This window comes from Oncorhynchus masou, chromosome 16 (assembly GCF_036934945.1).
Source record: "Oncorhynchus masou masou isolate Uvic2021 chromosome 16, UVic_Omas_1.1, whole genome shotgun sequence".
Taxonomy (NCBI): domain Eukaryota; kingdom Metazoa; phylum Chordata; class Actinopteri; order Salmoniformes; family Salmonidae; genus Oncorhynchus; species Oncorhynchus masou.
The window spans coordinates 21,125,673-21,150,316 of record NC_088227.1 but is presented as its reverse complement, the minus strand read 5'-3'; the positions used below and the strand labels follow the sequence as shown (position 1 = coordinate 21,150,316).

The window sequence follows — 24,644 nt, the reverse complement described above, 5'->3', positions numbered from 1 at the left end:
CCTCCTCTTGGAAGTAAATGAGGAAATGACATGCCTAATTTGAAGATATATATATTTTTTAAGGGATCTTGGCACATTGAATTCACTTCAGACCTCTTGAAAGGATTTCAGTGTAGTGGTTTTCTGATGAAATAGGTCTGAAAAGGTCCTTATTCCCAGAGTATGCCAAAGATTAACGTTGGCATCCCTCAGGGCTTTTGGCAAGTCTGGGTTGCCTACTATAGGCGAGTGAGAACATATTTGTGAGGAAATGCCCAGGTATTTCTTACAGTCCCTCCACGCTAGTAGGGTGCTGTAAATCACAAAGGTTTTGGCTATGTTGCCCACTTCACCAGAGTTATTAATGAATATAATTTAGCTTAAGGGCAATGAACCACAGGATTGGGCTTCTATCTGAATCCATGTTGACTCTTGTCTGTTTGTGATCCATGTTAGCATGTTGCGGATTTGGGCAGACCAGTAGTACAGTTGAAGGGAGGGAAGGGCAATACCACCCTTAGATTCAGGATTCGATAGAGTGGAGAACTTGATCCTAGGTTTTTTATTGCCCCATATAAATTTGGTGATGCTTTGGTTAGTTGTTTTGAAAAAGGAAACTGGGAGATAGCATGGGAGCATCTGAAATATATAGTTCAGTCTAGGGACGACATTCATACGGATTACATTAATTCTTCCTACTAAGCTAATTGGGAGGGAGATCCAGGTTTGGAGATCGTTCTTGATTCGATCCAGGAGTGGAAGATAATTATCCTTGAAAAGGCTATTCAGATCTGGTGTTATGAAGATCCTGAGGTATTGAAACCCCTGTGTTTTCCATTGGAAAGGACATAGTGTCTTCATAGAGCTGGTGAGTGCAATATTGAGAGGGCAGACAGTGGATCTGTTAAAATTGATCTTATAACCTGAAAACTTGCCATACTGAGCAATTGTGTCTAAAATGGGAGGGAGGGATTTCTCAGGGTTGGATATGTAGAGCAAGACATCATCCGCGTAAAGTGAAATCTTGTGCTGCAGGCCGCCTGCAGAGACACCCATAATACTTGGATGGCTCCTTATCAGCTCAGCCAGAGGCTCCATCACCAACAAGTAAAGCAGGGGGGACAGCGAGCACCCTTGTCTTGTGCCCCGTTCCAGAGGGAATGTGTCAGAGTTCAGTCCATTAGTAGCCACCATGGCATTTGGATGAGAGTATAGTGATTTAATCCATTTAATACAATGTAGGCCCATATTGAACTTTTCTAACACTGAAAACAGAAAGCTCCACTCCATCCTGTCAAACGCCTTCTCAGCATCCAGTGAAGCCAGCAGGACAGGGGTCTTCTGTCCGTTTCCTTGATCATTAATATCAAAAAGATGGCGAATGTTATCAGAAGAGTATCTGTCTCTAATAAATCCAGTTTGGTCTGCTTTTAGAGTGTTTAGTCTTTTGGCGAGCAATTGGGTAATTATTTTGTAGTCGAAATCCAACAAGCTTATGGGCCGGATGGACGAGCAGGATAGGGGGTCCTTTTCTTTTTTGAGCAACACTAATGCGAGCTGTGTGCATTGAGTCTGGGAGAACTCAGTTTTTGCCAAACTCCTCCAGCATTGGCATGAAGATAGGGCTGAGCTGGGGCCAAAAAGCTTTGTAGAACTCTCTGGGGAATCCATCTGGGCCTGGGGACTTATTAGGTGGCATGGAGGTAATTGCCTCCAGGATCTCAGGAGTGAAGGTGGAGTTGAGATCTTCTTTGTCTGTCTCTGATAGTTTAGTTAGCGAGATTCCCTCTAGGAAAGAGTGGAGTTCTGCCTCCATGTGTTTTCTCTCAGAGGTATATAGTTTGCAGTAAAAATCATCAAAAGTTAAATTGATATTTTTTGGGTCATATGTGACCTCGTCCTCTGCTGTTTGGATAGCCATGATTGTACGCTCTGACTGCTCCTTTTTTAATTGGTAAGCAAGCAATCTACTGTGCCTATTGCTATACTCATGGTATTTCTGTTTAGTAAAGAAAACCTTTTTTTATCTCCCGAGAATAGTCCAAATTCAGTTTAGCTTTGGCTGCTTTAAGATGACACCAGGAGGAGCTGTCTGGGAATTGTTTATGTATTTTTTCACAGCATTCCATCTCCCTCTGAAGATCTAGCCTGTGTGCTTCCTTTGCTTTTTTCTTAGAGGAAGCATATGCAATTAGATGACCTCTTAGTGTGGCTTTAGCAGCGTCCCACATTGTGGCCAGAGAAACAGGAGAATCTTTGTTGTCTTGTGTGTAGTTGTCTATCCATGTAGTTACCAATGTATGGAACGCTTCGTTTGATAGCATGGAGGTGTTGAATTTCCAGCTCTTTGACCTCGGGATGTTTTTGCAGAGGTCAAAGCGAAGGTGGACAAAGGTGTGATCTGAAAGTGCTATGGGTTCGATTGTACATGTGGCTGAATTTATGAAACTCTTGGGATAAAAATGTAATCTATACGGGAGTAGGTGTTATGGGCATGAGAGTAGTTTGTATAGTCCATAGATGAGCTATTAGTCTCTCTCCAGATATCTATCAGTCCCATCTCTTTAGTAAGAGAGTTCAACATCTTTGCAGATCTAGGATTTGTGGTGGGGACTTGAGATGATTTGTCTAGGGTTGTGTTAAGGGTACAATTAAAATCTCCGGCCACCACGCCAAAGGAAACACAATGCTCATTAAACAGGGTTATCATTTTGACATGAAAGCAGGAGTATCTGTGTTAGGGGCGTATATGTTTAAGATAGTAATTGGTTGACCATACAGTGACCCAGTTATCAAAATAAATCTCCCCTCCGGATCAGATATGTTTTTGTCAATTATGAATGGAACATTCATATGGATAAGTATGGCTGTGCCTCTACTGTTTGATTTGAAAGATGAGAAATACACCTGTCCCACCCAAGCTCTGCGGAGTTTGGCATGTTCGGCATCACAGAGGTGTGTCTCTTGTAATAGCGCGATGTCTGCTTTTTCCTTTTTTAGAGCACATAGTATCTTTTTCCGTTTTATTTATTATTTTATTAGACCATGGCAGTTCCATGTCAATAGATTTAAGGTGCTAGTCATTGTCATCGAACAGTAATCAAACTTTAGTGCAAGTCATCTCTGGGTAAAAGTGGATAATAGTTACAGCTGCGTTCACATAAAATAAAAATAAATGGTGTACATAAAATAACAATCTCTGAACACCCCAGCCGAGTTCCCAAACAACTCGACACATCCCGTTGGATCTATTACCTCCCCGCTCAGTCTCAATTCTGTGTTCCGAATAAAACAAAAACCGGGAACAGTTAGCAACGCACAACGTCTCCCTCTCCCCACCAAAGAAATGCCTCATCCTCTCCTCTCCGCCCCTCATTGAGTAAATGACAACGTAGCCCCTTCCAGACCACACTAAAAGAGGAAGAAAATAAAATCAATAGCCCAGCCTACATATACCTCCCCCAGGGGACATGGGGAACCATAAGTAATAATAGCAACAACAAAAAAACAGGGAAATAAAAGTAGGCTGAAACATTAGTAGGCCTAGGTTAGGCTATACAGCCCATCCCTCTCAGTTAAAGGAAAATAAATATAGATTGGACGGCTATAATGACATTTAGCAGGGCGGGTGGGTCTTTGGATATCGGCTATATGGTGTCTTACCTCCTTTAGTAATAGCATTAATTGCATTTAGTCTCATTGACCAGGATTGTCTTTCAAAAAACGTTTAGCCTCTTCGGGAGTTTTGAAGTGTCGCAAGGCTCCTTGGTGAAGAATCCTGAGCTCGTTTGGGTATTTGAATCCCCTGAAGATGCCTCAGTCAATTGAGTATTTCTTCACCTCGTCAAACTCTCGGCGCTTTCGGCGTATTCCAGCTGACAGGTCCTGGTGTAAAGTGAGTTTGGCGTTTCCCACTGTGATGGTGTTGTTTTTCGCCGCCTGTAGGACTCGTTCCTTGTCGGTGAATCTCAGGAACCGTATGGTGATTGGGCGCGGTGGTTGTCTGGCTGCTGGTGGGGGCCTCAGTGCTCGGTGAGCTCTCGCGAGTTCAATGGGCCTGTCGGTGTGAAGGAGGAGCCACTCGGGAAGTTTGTCTTACAAGTAGCAGATCAGTGGCATGTTTCCCTCTTCTTTTTCACCCAGATGTAATAGAACACAATTACTCATTTGCCCTGTTTTCCAGGTCCTCTGTTTTCTCTTCCAGATGCTCTATTTTCTTTTTAGCATATGCTATTGTTTCCATGGCATCTGTCAATAAGTTTTCCATGGATAAGATCCACCCCTCTGCCTCGTCCAGGCGCCCATCGTTTATGGTTATCTTGTTGTTGATGTCAGGCAAAGTGTTTTCCAGGATTGTCACCTTGCCCCCTATCGCACTGAGCTGAGAGTTAATGGCATCTAATTTGGTGTTTAGTTCTGTACGTTGGGATCTCAACTCAGAAAGCATGTCTTCGACAGAGTGCGAGGTTGGAATTTGTTGTGCCTCGGGGGGGAGCGGGTTCTCTTGCTCCTGGCTAATGGCGCTAGCTTTTTCTGAAGCTAGCTTCTTCCTGGAGGCTTTTTCCGTCACTAATGCTCGAGTCCGGGTAAAAATCTCACCTGTAGTGTCATCTTTTGTAGCCGCCATGACTTTTTCTTAGTAAAGCTAAAGGAGTTTGAACTTGGAGTGGAGGTAAGATTGGGAATTGGAAACTACTTTTGCGGAGCTCTTAGTTCATGCGTCCATCTCGTTCAAGGGTCTCGTTCAATCCTCCGACCAGGTCTTTTTTGAAAAATAAATGTTATCTCAATGAGAAACCCTGTATAAATAAAGGTTGAATAAAAAAAGACATTGCCAGTAGGCTGTGCGTGTTGTCTAGTCTACATGATGAGATTATTTGTTTTATTTTTTATTTTACATTTACTTGACCAGGAAAAGCCCATTGAGACCCAGAGTCTCTTTTTCAAGGGAGACCTGGCCAAGAAGGCAGCAACCATCAATACATTACAAAATTAAAACATACAACAATACAACATGATCCAGCCTAACAAAAGCATTTACACTCCTCTGTAACAGAGTCTCCCATCAATATTTGAAATTCATTCAGTGGCACTAACATATCTAGATGAAGCGTGGACTGTAGACTATTCCATGCGTCTGGTGCACAAGAAGAGAAGGCAGTCTTGGCTAATACTGTGAATGTCCTGGGGACTTGAAGTAGCAACAACCTAGCAGACCGGGTATGGTAACTGCTGGTGGTGAAGGAGACCAGACTACAGAGGTAAAGAGGGAGTTTATCCAAACGGGCTTTGTAGATGAACACATAGCAATGTATCTTTTTCTGAGCATATAAAGTGAGGTCCAACCTACCATTTGGTACATTGTACAATGGTGGGTGAGTGACTAGGCATTTGTAATAAAGCGCAAGGATGCATGATAAACAGAGTCCAGTCTCTGTAAGACAAAGGAGGTTGCATGCATATACAACACGTCAACATAATCAATTACAGAGAGAAAAGTGGCCTGAACAAGCTTCTTTCTGGCCATAAGTGAAAAGCAAGCCTTATTCCGAAAATAAAAACCCATTTTCAATTTAAGCTTCACAAGATCATCCACATGATCTTTAAAGTACAACTTGTCATCCAACCAAATACCTAGGTATTTGTAGGATGACCCTTTTTCAATGGACAAGCCACCAGATGTGACAATGCTAACCTTCTCTGGCTGAGTGCGAGGTCTAGTAAAGGTCATGAATTCAGTTTTTTGTATATTCAAGACCAGTTTGAGACCATAAAGGGAGGCCTGCAGTGACTGAAAAGCAGTCTGGAGCTCTTCAACAGCCTGAACCAGAGAAGGAGCACATGAATACATAAATGTATCATCTGCATATAGATGTTACTTTGCTGGTTGCATCCCATTTCCCAAATCATTAATGAAAATTGAGAACAACACATGAGCTAAAATGGAACCCTGGGGCACACCTCCATTAACCTCAAGAAAGCTAGACTTGTGATTGTCAGTATATACACATTGTGTTCTGTCAGAAAGATAGTTCCTAAACCAATTTACTGCCCCTTCACTGAGACCAATGTTTCTGAGTCTAGCTAGCAACAATTCATGGTCAACTGACTCAAAGGCCTTTGATAAATCCACAAACAGAGCAGCACAATGGTGCTTTTTATTGAGTGCTTTAAATGTTGTTTGCCACTGCCATAGCTGCAGTTGTGTTGCAGTGCCCCGATCTAAAGCCAGACTGAACACTGCTCAGTATATTCTTTTCAATTAAGACGTTTTTTAACTGTGAGTTCACTAGGGATTCATAGACTGGCCAGGATAGGGAGTTTAGAGATGGGACAATAGTTATTAGCATCCGAGGGATCTCCACCCTTTAGCAGTGGGAAGGGTATGGAATTGGTCAAGAGACTCAAGTTGAAAATGTGAGCCACCACAGGTTCAGTAATAATACCAGCTGCTATCTTAAGAGGTAGGGGTCAAGGTTGTCTGGACCTGCAGATGTTTTTGTGTTTATTGCCTTTAGTGCTTTATAGACCTCAGTATAAGAAACAGGCTCAAAGTTAAAATCATAGTTGACTGTCACAGTGCTTACATTAGAGGCCTGGGCCCCACCATTATCAAAAACTGAACCAGCCAATATGAAGTGCTTGTTAAAAACCCCTACAATATGGGCTTTATCCTTCACTTCATTAGAATCCATCATTAAATGGTCAGGAAGGCCAGAGGAGACATTAGATCCTGACACTGATTTGATTAGCTTCCAGAACTTGGTAGGGTTGTTTAGGTTCTCTGTGACTACATTTAAATAGTCATCTGATTGGGACTTCCTGATCAAACCTGTGCATTTGTTTCTTAGCACTCTGAAGGAGGCCCAGTCAACAGGAGCATTTGTATGTCTAGCTTGAGCCCAAGAGATATTTATATTTCTAATTAATTCTGCCAAGTTATCTGAACACTAGGGATTGTCCCTTCCACTGATTCTACATTGCTTCACAGGGGTTTATCACAAATCGACACAAATTGTATGTAAAAATAGTCCCAGGCAGTGTCAACATCAGACTTACTTATTATGGTACAGATCATGTAAGAACGCTTGCTCATCATACTGTTTAAACTTTTAAAAATATAACGGGGTTTGGCTTTGGTCATTTTTGTATTTCTAACACAAGCAATGATCAGTGATGTCAGTGATCACTGACATCATTACAGAATATCCCAGTCAATGTGTATAGCGTTGACTTGTTCGGTTCTCTGGACAAGAGCGAGAATATTTTTATTTGTCAAACAGCAGTCAAGCACCGATCACCATGTCACCAGAATAAGACCCTCAACATTTATTGGAAGACAACATCACGTTCATCATCTTGCACTTTCACTACCTAGGGAAGTTCATCATACATGATTCCATCTGTAGCCTAATAAACTGCATGGCTTCCCAAGTTGTAGTGGGAGGACCACACACCATATCATCGCGTGACTTCAAATGTACTTCGAGATAATGGTTATTCTATTAATATTTGCTTAAAGGCGTTTCCACCGCCATAATTAATTTTACCGACACAAAAAGATCCCACCATGTCGAAAGAACAAATTATCTGTTGACATTTATAAAATTACACCGAAACACCCTGTTTCCATTACAGCTGTCAATATTTTTTTTTATACACAATATGACTTTACTCGCATAAAAACTACGGATGGAAAAAAGGTTAGTGTAATCAGTTAATTAGTTCTATGTTCATAGGAAGCAGGCTCAGTAAGATCAATAGAACTGCTTTATAACATGAAATACTGTATGGGACAGAATGGTTGGTTCTATGTCTATGCATATCTACATGTATCTGTCAAACATAGGTACATTATATATTCATTATTTCTCTGGATGGATCAAACCCAATTCATAGTTCTGTGACCCATATCCATATCACTCGGAATCAATTACTCTGACTTGTGTCTGAGTTTCATTAAGGGTAATAAATTGTTATTACAAATGTGAGCTCACACAATAGCAAGTTCGCTCTGGTAAAGCCAGTTACAGTTGAAGTCGGAAGTTTATATACACCTTAGCCAAATACATTTAATCTCAGTTTTTCACAACTCCTGACATTTAATCCTAGTAAAAATTCCCTGTTTTAGGTCAGTTAGGATCATCACTTTATTTTAAGGAAGTGAAATGTCAGAATAATAGTAGAGAGATTGATTCATTTCAGCTTTTATTTCTTTCATCACATTCCCAGTGGGTCAGAAGTTTACAATCACTCAATTAGTATTTGGTAGCAATGCCTTTAAATTGTTTAACTTGGGTCAAACATTTTGGGTAGCCTTCCACAAGCTTCCCACAATAAGTTGGGTGAATTTTGGCCCATTCCTCCTGACAGAGCTGGTGTAACTGATTCAGGTTTGTAGGCCTCGCACAAAATAGTTCAGTTCTGCTCACAAATTCTCTATAGGATTGAGGTCAGGAATATGTGATGGCCACTACAATACCTTGACTTCGTTGTCCTTAAGCCATTTCGCCACAACTTTGGATGTATGCTTGGGGTCTGTCACGACCGTCGATAGAACTGGACCAAAGCGCAGCGTGGTGAGTGTACATATTCCTTTTATTTGAGATGACACCGACAAAACAATAAACAATACAAAACAACCGTGAAGCTCAAGGGCTATGTGCCACAAACAAAGACAACTTCCCACACATAAAGGAGGGAAAAGGGCTACCTAAGTATGGTTCCCAATCAGAGACAACGATAGACAGCTGTCCCTGATTGAGAACCATACCCGGCCAAAACAAAGAAATACAAAAACATAGAAAATAGAACATAGAATGCCCACCCAAATCACACCCTGACCAAACCCAAAATAGAGACATAAAAAGCTCTAAGGTCAGGGCGTGACAGGGTCATTGTCCATTTGGAAGACCCATTTGCGGCCAAGCTTTAACTTCCTGACTGAGGTCTTGAGCTGTTGCTTCAATATATCCATATAATTGTCCTTCCTCATGATGCCATCTACCTCCACAACATGATACTGCCACACCCGTACTTCAAGGTTGGGATGGTGTTCTTCGGCTTGCAAGCCACCCCCTTTTTCCTCTAAACGTAACGATGTCCATTATGCCCAAACAGTTCTATTTTTGTTTCATCAGACCAGAGGACATTTCTCCAAAAAATACGATATTCGTCCCCATGTGCAGTTGCAAACCGTTTTTATAGCGGTTTTGGAGCAGTGGCTTCTTCCTTGCTGAGCGGCCTTTCAGGTTATGTCGATATAGGACTCGTTTTACTGTGGATATAGATACTTTTGTACCTGTTTCCTCCAGCATCTTCACAAGGTCCTTTGCTATTGTTCTGTGATTGATTTGCGCGTTTTCACCAAAGTACATTCATCTCTAGGAGACAGAACGTATCTCCTGCCTCAGCGGCTGCGTGGTCCCATGGTGGTTATACTTGCGTACTATTGTTTGTACAGATGAACGTGGTACCTTCAGGCGTTTGGAAATTGCTCCCAAGGATGAACCAGACTTGTGGAGGTCTACAATTTTTTTCCTGAGGTCTTGCTACACCTCCAACTGACTCAAATGAGACACATTATTAAATTGGAAGCTTCTACAACCATGACATTATTTTCTGGAATTTTCCAAGCTGTTTAAAGGCACAGTCGACTTAGTGTTTGTAAACTTCTGACCCACTGGAATTGTGATACAGTTACAGTGAATTATAAGTGAAATAATCTGTCTGTAAACAATTGTTGAAAAATGACTTGTGTCATGTAAGAAGTAGATGTCCTAACCAACTTGCCAAAACTATAGTTTGTGTGGAGTGGTTGAAAAACGAGTTTTAATGACTTAAGTGTATGTAAACTTCCGACTTCAACTCTATGTTACTCCGGTAAAACTGGCAGGAGTCCCGTTTGGCAGGGACAGATCCGGAAACATTCCTGGAACAGCAAATGCTTTAATTTGCATTTTTCAGGTTTATCTTCCTGGAAGAAAACGAATTAGCACGAATTGCTAAAACCTTCTGTTCATGATGGCTGCATTAGTAATACAAAGGAGGAGAAGAAATCCTTTTTACTCTGCAAGTCGGTATGTTTGTGTGCAGTCAGAACACATCTCAGTGTTGTGCAGGGTTATGACACTCCTGAGGGAACACAAGGTATATTGGTTTCTAATGGATTTGATTTCTGTCATTTGATTCCAGTCATACACCAATCCAGAAAGACAGTTGATTTGTAAGAGTGAGTGAGTGTGAGTGAGAGAGTATGTGCTTGTGCGTGCATGTGTGGCTTCCATCTGATAATTTCACAATAAAAACAAAGAAGCACCTTCAACATCCAACTATTGCCTATCAGCCCATAAAATGGCATTACAATAAACATGTCAATAGCCAGGGCAATATCAACCAAGCATCAATCCTGATTTAAAACTCTTGAGTAAAAATGTTGGTACATTTACCAATATTACACCGAAAGGATAATGCTCCAAAACACTCAAAACACTTCCTCCAGTTATGGACACTTCAGTTTACTCTGTACTGCATAACAGAGTGTTTGCGTCATATAAATTCAAGAACAACTTATTGCATGCGGTTTTGCTGTAAGGTTTTATTGACACTTGCTTTCTCAGACGTCATACATGACTGCAGTTGGGATAGAGTCTTTATGATTCCACTTCAGAAATGTTACCACATAAAGGAGCTATTCAGACATATCTGCAAGATAAAATAACCCTTGTGGGATTCAAGATGACTTGTTGGAAACATTCTCACAGTTATATCATTTTTGTTGTTGCTGATTAAATAGACTATAAACCTTACAGTATCAACACAGTATTTGTCTAGAAAATAATAGTATAAATTGGCGTCTAGACATAAATACATGGTGGCTGTTCTAGCTCTTATCATGAACTGGAGCGACCTGGCTTGGGAGGCCAATAGAAGGAAATACAGCCCTGGCAGGAACACATCTGTCAAGTCGAAGTACATTTCCTGCTGATTGTTCAATTAAAGATGGATTACCCTAACATACCACCACATTGATTCTCATCTATAGTGGCTTCCTCCCCAGTCGATACTCATCTGCTTATTTACCACAAGGCAGATCACTTAAAACAGCATCAAGCGAATTCTTACTGCTGTAATCTGGAGTAAATGGTAAGAAAATACAGAAAAGAGATGTTTGACAAAATTATCCTCTTTCTGAGTTCATTATGTCTTTATACAAACATGAAACCAAAGACAAGATAGATGACGTGAATGATTCTGGGCAAAACATAGGCCCAAGTATGGGCAAAAGTTCAGATATTTATTTTATTTTATTTCACCTCTATTTAACCAGGTAGGCTAGTTGAGAACAAGTTCTCATTTACAACTGCGACCTGGCCAAGATAAAGCATAGCAGTGTGAACAGACAACAACACAGAGTTACACATGGAGTAAACAATAAACAAGTCAATGACATAGTAGAAAAAAAAATAAAAAAAATAAAAAAGAGAGTCTATATACATTGTGTGCAAAAGGCATGAGGAGGTAGGCGAATAATTACAATTTAGCAGATTAACACTGGAGTGATAAATGATCAGATGGTCATGTGCAGGTAGAGATACTGGTGTGCAAAAGAGCAGAAAAGTAAATAAATAAAAACAGTATGGGGATGAGGTAGGTAAATTGGGTGGGCTATTTACCGATGGACTATAGAGGAAAGTAGGCGTCATCTACCCGTCATCTACCTGTATTGAACTATTGGTTAAGGGCTTGTAAGTATGTATTTCACGGTAAGGTCTACACATGTATATGGCGCATGTGACAAATACAGTTTGATTTGATTTGCACGGTGAGTGGTTCTTCTCTCTCCCTGGATGAACATGGAAATGCCATACTTGCTGCTGCATTGCCAAGAAATCTCCCTGCGTCCTGCCCAACACGGCAATGGGATATTAAATAGTCGCTTGCTTAAAAAAACTTCTTCAGGCTAGGGTCTAATTTTTCTCCATTTCTGCCTGACTGACGTGCCCAAAGTTAACTGCCTGTTGCTCAGGCCCTGAAGCCAAGATATGCATATAATTGGTACCATTGGAAAGAAAACACTCTGACGTTTGTATAAATGTTAAAATAATGTAGGAGATTATAACACAATAGATATGGTAGGAGAAAATCCAAAGAAAAACCACCAGAATTTGTATTTGTTTTGAGAGCAACGTCTTCCAATGGAATGTATAGGGAAATGATTAAATCTAGCTCCCAGTATGTAATTCCTATGGCTTCCACCGGATGTCAGTAGTCTTTGTTCAAGGTTTCGGGCTTGTTTCTTCCAAAATGAGGAAGAAATATGAGTTTTACTACAGGGATACAGACTTGGAAATGTGTGTATGCGTGCACGACGAAGAGGACGCGCACCTGCTAATATCGCTTTCCTATTGAACATACTTCTTTCAGTATGAAATATTATAGTTTAATTACATTTTAGGGTATCTGAGCATTAAATAGAAACATATTTTGACTTGTTGAAACAAGATTTAGTGGTACATTTTCATGTTAAACGAGTGGATAACTCAAATCGATGGCGCCAACGAAACAGACTTTTTGGGATATAAAGAAGGATTTTATCTAGCAAAACAACACTTTATATTATAGCTGGGACCCTTTGGATGACAAATCAGAGGAAGATTTTCAAAAATTAAGTGAATATATAATCGCTATTTGTGAATTTATGAAACCTGTGCCAGTGGAAAAATATTTTGATGTGGGGCGCCGTCCTCAAACAATTGCATGGCATGCTTTCGCTGTAAAGCCTACTGTAAATCAGACAGTACAGTTAGATTAACAAGAAATTAAACTTTCAACTGATATTAGACACTTGTATGTACCTAAATGTTTAATATCCATAATTTTTATGATTATTTATTTGAATTGCACACCCTCCAGTTTCACCGGAAGTTGTCCCGCTAGCGGGACCCCTAGCCTTTTGACATGTAATATGTCATGCTTGAGGACATTAGCGACAAGTATCTATATCAGAATGGCTTAAATGTCTCCCTGAATATTTTTCTCTCTCCTTGGAGCAGATCAATACATTTTGTTCAAAACATACACTTTCCGATCCAATAAATTGACATCTTTCGGTCTGCTCTGCTCTGTGCATTAATTTGTGTGAATCTCTCTCTCTCTCTCTCTCTCTCTCTCTCTCTGGGTGTGGTTGTGTTTGTGAGAGAAAGAGTGAGAGAGCATGTCTGTGTGTGGTCTCTCTCACTGATTGCGGGGGACACTGTCATATGCCTTCCCGGAGCAACTTGAGCATGTTTGCCATGACCACACAGCCCCTGTCCTGTTTACAATTCTAAACAAGACAGGTGCTGCCTGCTAGTGTAATGGTGTATATGCGAGTGAGTAGTGCATACGTGAGTGTTAGTGCCAGTGTATGTGTGAGCATGTGTGCATGTGTGACAACGCACAGAAATGCTCTCTCACTCTTACTCTCCGAAAGATGTCATTTTATTGGATCGGAAAGTGTATGTTTTGAACAAAATATATTGGACCACAATGGAAATATGCTTTTAAGCTTCATTGTGTTATCATTGATGATTTTCTTAAATCATATGTGGAGGCGTCACCGGCTGGAGCGCCCTGGAGGCAATGGGTCTACGTGCATCCATATGTGTGTGCATATAGCACACATTCCTCCCCAGTCGAAGGCCAATAACAGTAATGAGTTGGATCAATGAGCTGACGTACTGAGGAGGAGTTATCTGGACTGTCTCTGGTAGCGTGCCACACCCACCAAGTGTCTGTCTGTATCACACATACCCTATCTGAGGCCATTGACTCAAGGTTGGTGGCAGCAGCAGCAGCACAGCACTGAATACGGATGACTTGTCTGTGACACAACAGTGGTGACAAATTGGCCCAAGAAGTGCATCAGCTGCCTGTGAACCTGCATTATCATATTGCTTGGACTGCTCTTAGGAATCAATAGTGTTATGTGGACTGAGTAAATGTGGTGGTTGCTTCTTCGGTGGTGTATCGACATTATCCATTCTTTCCGTGGACTTTATGATCATGAATGATAATAACCAACACACTACAAAATGAAAATCAAGCCTCAACCAGTTATACTACAGTGTTGACTTATTCCCTCGTCTCTGTAAATCCCACTTCCACTCATGCTTGTTATTCAGTGTGCTCATTAGGTACCAAACACATCAGTTGTTTCACTTCCCACCGCTTCCTTCTCCATTCTCATTGGTCCTGGTGGACAGGCGTTTGCCAACAAAATATATACACGTATCTTCAGTGTCGCCACTCGAAAATGTAAACGGTTCTAACTCGACCATACTGTATACTGTACATGGAACAACTGTCTCCATTGACATACACTAAAATAACATCATCCCCTCATCCTGACATTGATTCACTGTGGAGTTCTCTCAGGATGTTTCTCATATCTGCTTCAATCACTCTCTGATAGGACTGTTCCTGGACTCTAATCTGAGTACAACTCAAAGGTTCTAATCGAAGATTGTATTCCCTATCTGTCCCGCCCTGATCTGTTTCACCTGTCCTTGTGTTTGTCTCCTCCCCCTCCAGGTGTCGCTTATTTTCCCCAGTGTATTTATCCCTGTGTTTCCTGTCTCTCTGTTCCAGTTTGTCTTGTATGTTTAGTCAAGTCAACCAGAGTGTTTTTCCCGTACTCCTTTTGCTATTCTCTTTTGATAGTCTTCCCGGTTTTGACCCCTGCCTGACTGGACTACTTTCCCGCCTGCCTGATCATCCTGTCTGCCCTGACCTTGATTCTGCCTGTCCTTCGGTACCTTTTGCACTCTGAACTGGTTTTGACCCTTTTGCCTGTTCACGACCATTCTCTTGACTTATTTGATTAAAAAAATATTGTAAGACTCCAACCATCTGCCTCCTTTGTCTGCATCTGGGTCTCACCTTGTGTCATGATGCTATGGCCATAATCATAATGGCTGAGAAATTGTCACATCCATAATCATCATCATCCTACGCTCATGACAATAATATTAATGAACGTGTCATCAGCGTTCCAGTCCATCGGCGGCCAGCTGGGTCTCAGAGGACCAGTGTTCGCCACATTGTGTGAAGCCTGTAACCAGCCGTGTCCAGTGTCACTATTCATCTTAGCCTGCGGAATAAAATCAATTCCTCCAGAATTATGTTTTCCAGATAGGAAAATGCAAACTCTGTAAATCAGAAAGGACTTCCTGTAGAGCATTCACTGTGATTGATCTGACTGTGGACTAGATTTAGGAGGCATGGTTTAGATACAAGTACTAGGTGTAGGCTTTTACCAGTTCTTCAAGAGTAGTGTTCAGTAGTCACGAAACAGGAGAAATTACTTTGAAATGGAGTAAGACTCCCACAAAGGCCACCGTGCCTGCCTGCAGAACCATTCTGCTAAGCATACACACAGCGTCAACACTTTTTAATTTTGTCCATTAAAACAATTTGTTTACAATGATTTATGTTTTAGCAGTGCGAGCTAAATCTTTCTAGGACAAAGAATAACACATGTTGTAAAACAGAGGATTCAGAAGAACTGCAGAAAGTAGGTACTTATTTACAGCAAAGTGAATAGTGTGTGAGTTACAGTGCAGTAGGTAAGGTGAATGTCCACGGCTCATTTGGTGCAGAGAGAACAACAGGCAGTGCCCTGCCAGTGGTGACATGTACGTTTCATGAGTCCTGGCACAAAGCCCTCTCTCCTCCCTCTTTTCCTCCAGTTAACAACTATCCACCCAGGGAGACGAGAACTGACAAGCTCAGCAATACAGTAATTGGCTTCACTAAGATGACATCCCAGGTAGACATAGTTGGTAAAAGACATGAAAAGGTGCACTGTGTTAAGACAGTCTGGCTGTCTCATCTTACAGTTGTCCACAGACGTGTGGTGAGAGTCGACTGCCCTCATGGGGTTTGGCCCAGTCCAAAAAGACTATCGTTGATTGGTTAAGTACGATTTGTCAGATGATTTAACATTACAGAACTAAAATATCATTTGGACTTTGAGTCTGGCGATAACAACGTTGCATTCATTTCGAGGATAAATACAAAACAAATGTTGGACAAGGATGGAGTCAAGTATAGTCTTTGTTTACTTTGTGAGAAACTACAGTGTCATCCCTGGTGGTGGGTGGTGGAAATCTTTAGTCTCGGAGGACCTGTCACGTGTATTTAGTGATTTAAAGCAGCAATTAGCGGGTGAAACAATAACAAAGCGCTCTCTGTTTCGGTAAAAGCTGGGGGATGGGGCTGGAGAAATGTAACTACTCTCAAATTCATAGACTGAGCTATGGATGCAAGGACTGACCATCCACGATATCAACATTAGTTTTAACCATGTTTTAAAGCTGCATCGTGTTTGTTTACATTTACATTGTTTACTAACATTGGAGTAAAACAAGCTTATATGTTGAGTTCTGATGGGGTACAACAGTTGAACTAAGCTCATGAGACATGAATAAGTTATTTTCTTCATGAATAAATGGGGACATATCATTCATTTATAATGACAAAAAATGGCTGTAGAAACTGCAGATTGCCTCTTTAATTAAGTTCCTCCCTGCCTATGTCTATCCTCCCGCCATTCCTCCCTGACTCTGTCTCTCCTCCTCCCTTTCCCTGGAGAGACACAACCTGCAGGTCACCCAGATGCCTCTGCCTCCTGTTCCTGCTTCTTCCTTAAACTTCATAGTAGTTTAGAGTAGTTTAGTCCCCAGGGATTGACTGACTTCTGAACCTTTCAGACTTGGAAAACCTTTCAGACTGGGAAAACCTTTCAGACTGGGAAAACCTTTCAGACTGGGAAAACCTTTCAGACTGGGAAAACCTTTCAGACTGGGAAAACCTTTCATACTGGGAAAACCTTTCAGACTGGGAAAACCTTTCAGACTGGGAAAACCTTTCAGACTGGGAAAACCTTTCAGACTGGGAAAACCTTTCAGACTGGGAAAACCTTTCAGACTGGGAAAACCTTTCATACTGGGAAAACCTTTCAGACTGGGAAAACCTTTCAGACTGGGAAAACCTTTCAGACTGGGAAAACCTTTCAGACTGGGAAAACCTTTCAGACTGGGAAAACCTTTCAGACTGGTTACTGCATATGGCAGAAAACCACATATACACAGGAGATCGCCTTGTGATACTGTGGCTTAGAATGGTTGGAGTAAAAACTTGTATTACCCTCCACAGACAATGGGACAATTAAGACGGAGATGTTTGTAGATGCTGGCACTTTCATAAAGAGTTTATCTATTTAGAAAATATAAATGTTAGAAGTAGCCTGCCATTTGTGATTGTTAAGATTATCATAACTCAGTTCAAAGTTTTAATACTAACAATAAATAGTCAGGCGTTTTTATTGCAGCCATTAGATGATGTACAGTAGTGCTTTGTGACGTACGTAATACAATGCATGTTAATTGTGATTTCATAGTTGATTAAAACATTTATCTGATGATTATTTGGGAAATATCGAGCATTGTTGTATGGATGTTAGATACACTCACATATATGCAGGCCAGGCACACACAAACACACACACATATACACACACATACACTTATACACATACACACACACATACACACACACACACACACACACAAACACAATTCAACACACTCCCACCAAAACAAACTGAAAACAATCAGTGGAGGAAGTGGTGGCCCTCTTTGAGGAAGCCCTCAGCAGCCAATTACCCTAATCTTTTCCCCAATCAGCAACATGGCTGCCCCGGATAAGACTAAGCAGCTCCAGACTCACCCATGGAAAAGAAGGGGATCCCCAGCAGCGTGGAGTTAAACTTCCCGTCGGAGATGAAGAAGATGCCAGCTGCAGTCACGTTGGCGATGGCTATTGTGAGCACACCCAGTAGACCCAGGAAGGGCTTCCCCCTCAGGCAGTCCCTCATGGAGCTGGAGATGGTGGCTGCCAGCAGGAGGAGCACCATGCTGACCAACACCTCCCCTTTAGCCAGCACTCCCGTCTGGTGGAAGTCCCTCCACAGGCTGAAGGAGGTGAGAGACTGGATGTGCAGGTCCTCGCTGAGCGTGGACAGGCGTGTGATGAGGGCGCAGAAGGCGTTCTCCCACTTCTCTGCGATGACGTCCTGAACCACGGGGCCATGATTGCGGAGGTAGTAGGTGATCTGGACGGCCCGGGCAAACTTCACCTGCTGGTCTCGGCTGTTGGGCGAGAAGGCCACTCCACCCAGCTGGTGGCCGATGAAAGAGACACGACCGTCCTGGGATTTGGAGCACAGCAGACAGGATACTATCAGACACACTGACAGATGAATCTCAAGTCCCTACAGAGCATAGCTGGTGATACGCTGTTTGGTTTCTGTTACCTGAAATAACAACAGTCAGTTATGTTTTTGGATTATGATTGTGAATGATTTAAACACTGTGACCCATCAATCAACCATTACATAATGCATGAATTCCCTGCAGGAGAGATAATGACACATTGAATACATTTTACAGTAAGATAAATAATGTGTAATATTATATTTACTAAGCAATAGTAAAATTGCACTATGATAAACTATTCCCATCATTTATACTATAGTAAATTGTGTATCTGGGAATCATGCCTGAAAAAGTCTGGTTACTACAGCTACTGCAGAATCAGAGCACATGCACTGTACTGTATGATTCCTAAAACACTGTTGAATAAGACATACGTTAAACCAATCACTGGCTGCCGAGTTGTTTTTAGAAAGGCATATTTTGTCCTATCAGTTCAGCACGCCGCCAGTATAGGGATGCCGTGATATTCATTCCCCCAGAAGGTGACTGATATGTGGAGGTGAGATATAGGACACCACTTGACTGTCCTCCAGAGAAGATGGATCGCTTGGACAAGTGGGGGAACAGTTCACTTGTCAGCCAATTGTGGAATTATGCAAATGTAATAGAGCATTGTTTGTTCATTTCGGACAAGGGCTCTAGCTGGTCTGATTTGATCACTATTTGTCATCTGCAGCCTACTGTACTGTACAGACAATCCTGGATCTCTTCAATACAATACTTGATGTTGTACAACTCTAACGTCAGAAAATGAATGATTCCATGGGGTATTGTAATTAAATACCACTTGCACTGTCAGCAGAACAGGGAATTTCCTGGTATTAATGCCATTCATTCCCTATCATGATCATGTAGCTGGAGTAATCAGTAAGAACTTCTCCAAACAGTGGACCCAAACATTTATAGCCAACCCCACACCACAAAGACTCCTCTAACAAGCAGACGACATGAAAGTCTGACATACCAACCAGAGATGTAAACGTTCATAGTGCAGTGCCGTGGCTTGGTTTAGCATCAGACTAGTAAGCACATGAATAAAGCCCCCAGCTGACATCACAGCACTGAATGAAGAGCAACAAATGTGTCAAGACATTCAGCTCAGACAGACGGGGAGTATCAATGATGCAGACGACACCAGACAACGCATGGAAGTATCTGCCAAAGAGGGGTGGAAAAGAAGGTCAGTATATGGTCAGTATATTCCAACCTTAAAACGGAAGCCTTTTACCCAGATGAGGTGAAAGGGGTTGATGGCAACGGGAGGACAAGGGCCAGAGACATATGGGGAAACAGGCAACTAGCTGCAATAGTAATGCGTGAAGACCGTGGCCTTGGATGCAGAGGAATGAACGGTAGTAGGATGTGCTGTCTAGAAGTGATTTAGGCACAGCCCGGTGTGAATTAACAGTGCAGGCCCAAGTGCATTACACAGCTAGGCCTGGTGCAGGAGAATTATCTAGCTCACACTAGAAATGCTCATATTGGAGGAGACACAGTAGCTAGACATGTGCCTTGCAATTTAAGATGCTCTGTGTAGCAAAGGCATTCTTTTGTACAGTACAGTTTTCCACTCAGTGACGAGGCTACTCATGTTACCCTGCATAATAGTCTCACTCAAGGTAGATTATTACCTAAGGCTCTATCTACACTCATTAATCTAATGGGCTCAATGTGCCATGTTACTAGCAACAGATCTGGTCACCTGTTGTAAAAATTAGGCTACCTGTTGAAACTGTGTAACAGCTGATTAAAATATAAACCTCATTTATAACCTACTGTTTAAAATGACATGGGCATAGGTAGCCTAGCAGCCTAGCAATACATCTGCAGAGGGCTGCAATCACAGCATACACTTAGGAGGCATAACAATATTTTACAGGGGAAGACGGGATGCAGGCCCTTACTAGTCTATCAGCTATGTCATTATATATGTGCAGGAGAGGGAGAAAGACACTGCATCAGAATAGGAAGGGGGATATTCCCTGTATACTGGAACAGTGCAGGGCTGTGCCGCCAATTCACAACCTGCAGCTAACAATTAGCCTACACACCGGCAATTCAATCAATCTATTCTGAGTGTTTCCTTGCCTTGACTGCCTGATATGAAGACATCAGCAACCTACATAATAGGCTTAGTGAATACAACTATTGCGTTCATTGAGAAATTATTGCAGGTTTCAGACAGTGGGTTATGGTCTCATTACAGAAACATTGTCCCACTGCTAATCCAAGTAATTCGTTTTTTTTTTTTTTAATAACACAGCGTGTCAGTCACGTTCTCTGACACTCAAATCGGTAATTGATGCTTGCGGCCAACAAAAACATTGTAGCCTATCATTTTACTATAATAAAACAGAATTCTCGCCTTCTTACCTTTAAGGTTGTATTTGGATAGCTCACGGGCACCTTCGAGAAAGTATAATTCGACAGAATAGCTAAACGGATATCTTCGAATATCGTAATTATATCATCCAAGATGCATCGCTTATCCTGATGGCTCAGGACACAGAGATGAGCGAAAGTGTAATTGAATCCCTTGTAATTAACACTCAAATCCAACACCTGCTTGTGAACCTGCAGGACCTGCTCGGCTAGCTCCAATATATTTCCCCCAGACTTGGCCAGTAGAATCAGTCTGCCATATCTGCCGGGGGTGTGCAGGTCGGAATACAGCTTGTTTTTAGACTGGTCGATGGGGAAAAGGCTGTTCGCAAGACTCCGCTCTACTTTAGCAAAGCTGTGGGTCGGGGCAACCAGTATCTCGAGGTCCGTTTCGGGCTTGAATCTGCTCAGGACTGTAGATCCGAAAATGATGGTTAAGACTGCGGGAACGGTGAGGAAAAAAACCGGATGCCTACTAACAAATAAGCCCAGCCAGTAGAAAGAAGCTTTGAGCCCTCTGTGTATCATTTGCCGCAGCATCCTCCTCCAGATCCAGCTTGCAGATGCCCCGTTTCTTCCTATGAAGCACATGTGACATGAGACTCCGTTGCCCAGTTTAGTTCATCTGTATGATAATGCACTACACCTGGGAAAAGAGCACTGCAGCAATTTCCAACAAGACTGTCAGATATTGCTCATCTCTCGTTGCTTTTTTTGTTGTTGTTTAATCTCAAGCCATTCCTCCCACTTATTAACCTTAGATCCGTGACTAGTCCTATTGCTCCTGCTGCAATAGCAGCAACCTGCGGCTGTCTGATGTGCTTGCATACCTAGTTCTAACTACACTATTGGTGCCGCCTACTTGACTGTAACCATGTGCTGGTTGAAGGGGGAAGACGGAGAAATGCTGATGGTGGGTTATTTTAGGAACACGCGCAATAGCCATAAGAGTCGTGAAATATTCACTGGTGGCACAATGGCCAAATGCACTTCCTGAAATCACTCCCAATACCCCATGAATGAGAACCATACTGTTGCGCTTAACGCTAAATAGCTAGTAGCCTAGGCTATGCTAGGTGTATTTTATACATGGGTGTATTTGATAAATCACATAGTCTTGCTCATATTTAATACTAGCTAATGAATTATCCTCGTGAGAGGAGGGGACAGCATGTCCTTCAAAGCCTTTCAAAGTCATGGGGAGTTTGCTGAGGAAGTTCTTTGTTTACCTCAGGAAGTTTATATTTACATTTTAGTCATTTAGCAGACGCTCTTATCCAGAGCGATTTATAGAAGCAAAGTAAAGTAAATACAACGCTGGATTGCCTCTCAATACAACACTTGTTTACACCTGCCACACAATCTGGGACAATTCTGTCAATGATACCATCGGGTTACAGCAAACTACCTATAGCTCACTTTTATCTGTTGGGATTCATTGGCAGTAAATAAACAAACAAGCAATTCAGCACTATTGAGGCGATTCAGCGACATAATCGGAATTCCTATATTCAGCACCAGGACAGCGTGGACAGCGACAGTCACTTGACACTGTAGAGTCCCTGGCCAGGATACATGGAAAGAGGCCTATACAGGGAGGGAGACGCCTAGAATAACCTGGAAGCCACCCCTATGAACCCTGCATCCTTACATGACGCTAGCTGCAACTACCTCCACTAGGCTACATACATTCAAAAGACACATTGACAAAACTGTTGCCTAATATAGTCATGTTTGTTCCCTTGTGCACTATGAAGTGTGCCATCTCCTTGGATAACGGATTCACTATTGCTCTCCTCAGTGATTGACCGTACCACTTGCCTTTAAATATGTGCCAAGTGTTTTCTTTAAAAATCCACCAGGTCTGTGGGATGGTCACATGCACACTCCCATGAGTGAAGGGAAAACATCTCAAGAGAAGTGGATGAAGTGGAAGCTTAATCGCTGAGACCACCCTGGTTGCTGCAATATGATAAAATATGCAATGTAATACCTATAGGCTAATGTTAACTAACTCTCCCTTCACTCAATGCCAGTCACACCACATAATAAAACACTAATGAATTGAGTTTGTGACGCTTTCTGATGAATGGTGTTGTGAAAGAGTGTAACACAATCCTCCAGCCTGCGTTGCTTCACACTAATGACTTTTCATTCAGCTCACTTATAAGAGAAATTATCTAATTATGGTGATGCATTCTCCAAAGTGCACATAAAAACAACCACGGCATTGAAAGTGCAGCAAGACATCCATCATGGCAATGAAGTCATATATGGCATACCTCAAATAAACAATCATAATAACGTCATGGAGGAAATTAAGTCACCCACAAAGCTAGTAAAAGAAGTTCTCCAATTACTCTAGAAAGAAAGAAACCTTATCGTAGTACAGTAGGTTTTGCTGCATGCTGATCTGCATTGGATGAAGAGCTTGGTTTGAGAGCATCAAGCTCCTCGGTGTCCACTAAGGATCTATCATGGTCCACACACACCAATACAGTCATGACAATGCCTCTTCCCTCTCAGGAGGTTGAAAAGATTTCTCATGGGCGCTCAGAACCTCAGATCTTCAAAAAGTTCTACATCTGCACCATTGAGAGCATATTGACTGGCTACGTCACCACTTGGTATGGACACTGCTTGACATCCAAGGCTACAGGGGGTAGTGCGTAGAGTCCAGTACATTAGTGGGGCCAAGCTCCCTACCATCCAGGACCTCTATACCAGGCGGTGTCAGAGGAAGGCCCTGAAAATTGTCAAAGACTCCAGCCGCCCAAGTCATGGACTTTTCTCTCTTCACGGCAAGCGGTACTGATGCACCATGTCTGGAACCAAAATAACCCTGAACAGCTTCTACCCCCAAGCCATAAGACTGTTAAATAGTTAACCAAATAGCTACCCAGACTATCTGCATTGACCCTTTTTGCGCAAACGTTTTGGACTCATCACATATGCTGCTTCTACTGTTTATTATCTGTCCCTTTATTCCTAGGTATGTGTACATACACTCCATGACCAGAAGTATGCGAACACCTGCTCTTCAAACATCTCATTCCAAAATCATGGGTATTAATATGGAGTTGGTCCCCCCTTAACTGCTATAACAGCCTCCATACTTCTGGGAAGGCTGTCCAATAGATGTTTGAATACTGCTGAAGGGACTTGCATCCAATCAGCCACAAGAGCATTAGTGAGGTCAGGCACTGATGTTGAGCGATTAGGCCTGGCTCGCAGTCGGCGTTCCAATTCATCCCAAAGGTGTTCGATGGGGTTGAGGTCAGGGCTCTGTGCAGGCCAGTCAAGTTAAACCACAATGATCTCAACAAACCCTTTCTGTATGGACCTCGCTTTGTGCATGGGGTCATTGTCATGCAAAAACAAGAAAGGGCCTTCCCCAAACTGTTGCCACGAAGTTGGAAGCACAGAATCGTCTAGAATGTCATTGTATGCTGTAACATTAAAATGTCCTGTCACTGGAACTATGGGGCCTAACCCGAACCATGAAAAACAGCCCCAGATCATTATTCCTCCTCCACCAAACTCTACATTTGGCACTATGCATTGGGGCAGGTAGCGTTCTCCTGGCATTCCGCCAAACCTAGATTAGTCCGTTGGACTGCCAGATGGTGAAGTGTAATTCATCACTCCAGAGAAGGAGTTTCCGCTGCTCAAGAGTCCAATGGTGGCGAGCTTTACACCACTGCAGCTGACACTTGGCATTGTGCATGGTGATCTTAGGCTTGTGTGTGGCTGCTCGGTCATGGAAACCCATTTCATAAAGCTCCCGACAAACAGTTATTGTGCTGACATTGCATACAGAGGCAGTTTGGAAGTCGTTACAACCGAGGACAGACGATTATTAAGTGCTACGTGCTTCAGCACTCTGTGGTCCTGTTCTGTGAGCTTGTGTGGCCGACCACTTCACAGCTGAGCCATTGTTGCTCCTAGACGTTTCCACTTCAC

At 42.2% G+C, this 24,644-nt stretch overlaps 1 protein-coding gene across 1 annotated transcript in view; it reads right to left on the bottom strand.

Moving 5' to 3' along the window:
• The window catches only part of LOC135557649 (patched domain-containing protein 1), a 30,971-nt gene extending 9,699 nt beyond the window's left edge, over window positions 1-21,272 (bottom strand). The window contains exons 1-2 of the mRNA XM_064991128.1: window positions 20,673-21,272; window positions 17,752-18,232 (exon numbers count right to left, since the gene is read on the bottom strand). Of these exons, the coding sequence (XP_064847200.1) occupies window positions 17,752-18,232; window positions 20,673-21,272 (1,081 nt within the window). The remainder of the gene's footprint in view (window positions 1-17,751; window positions 18,233-20,672) is intronic.
• Between the last annotated feature and the right edge of the window lie 3,372 nt (window positions 21,273-24,644).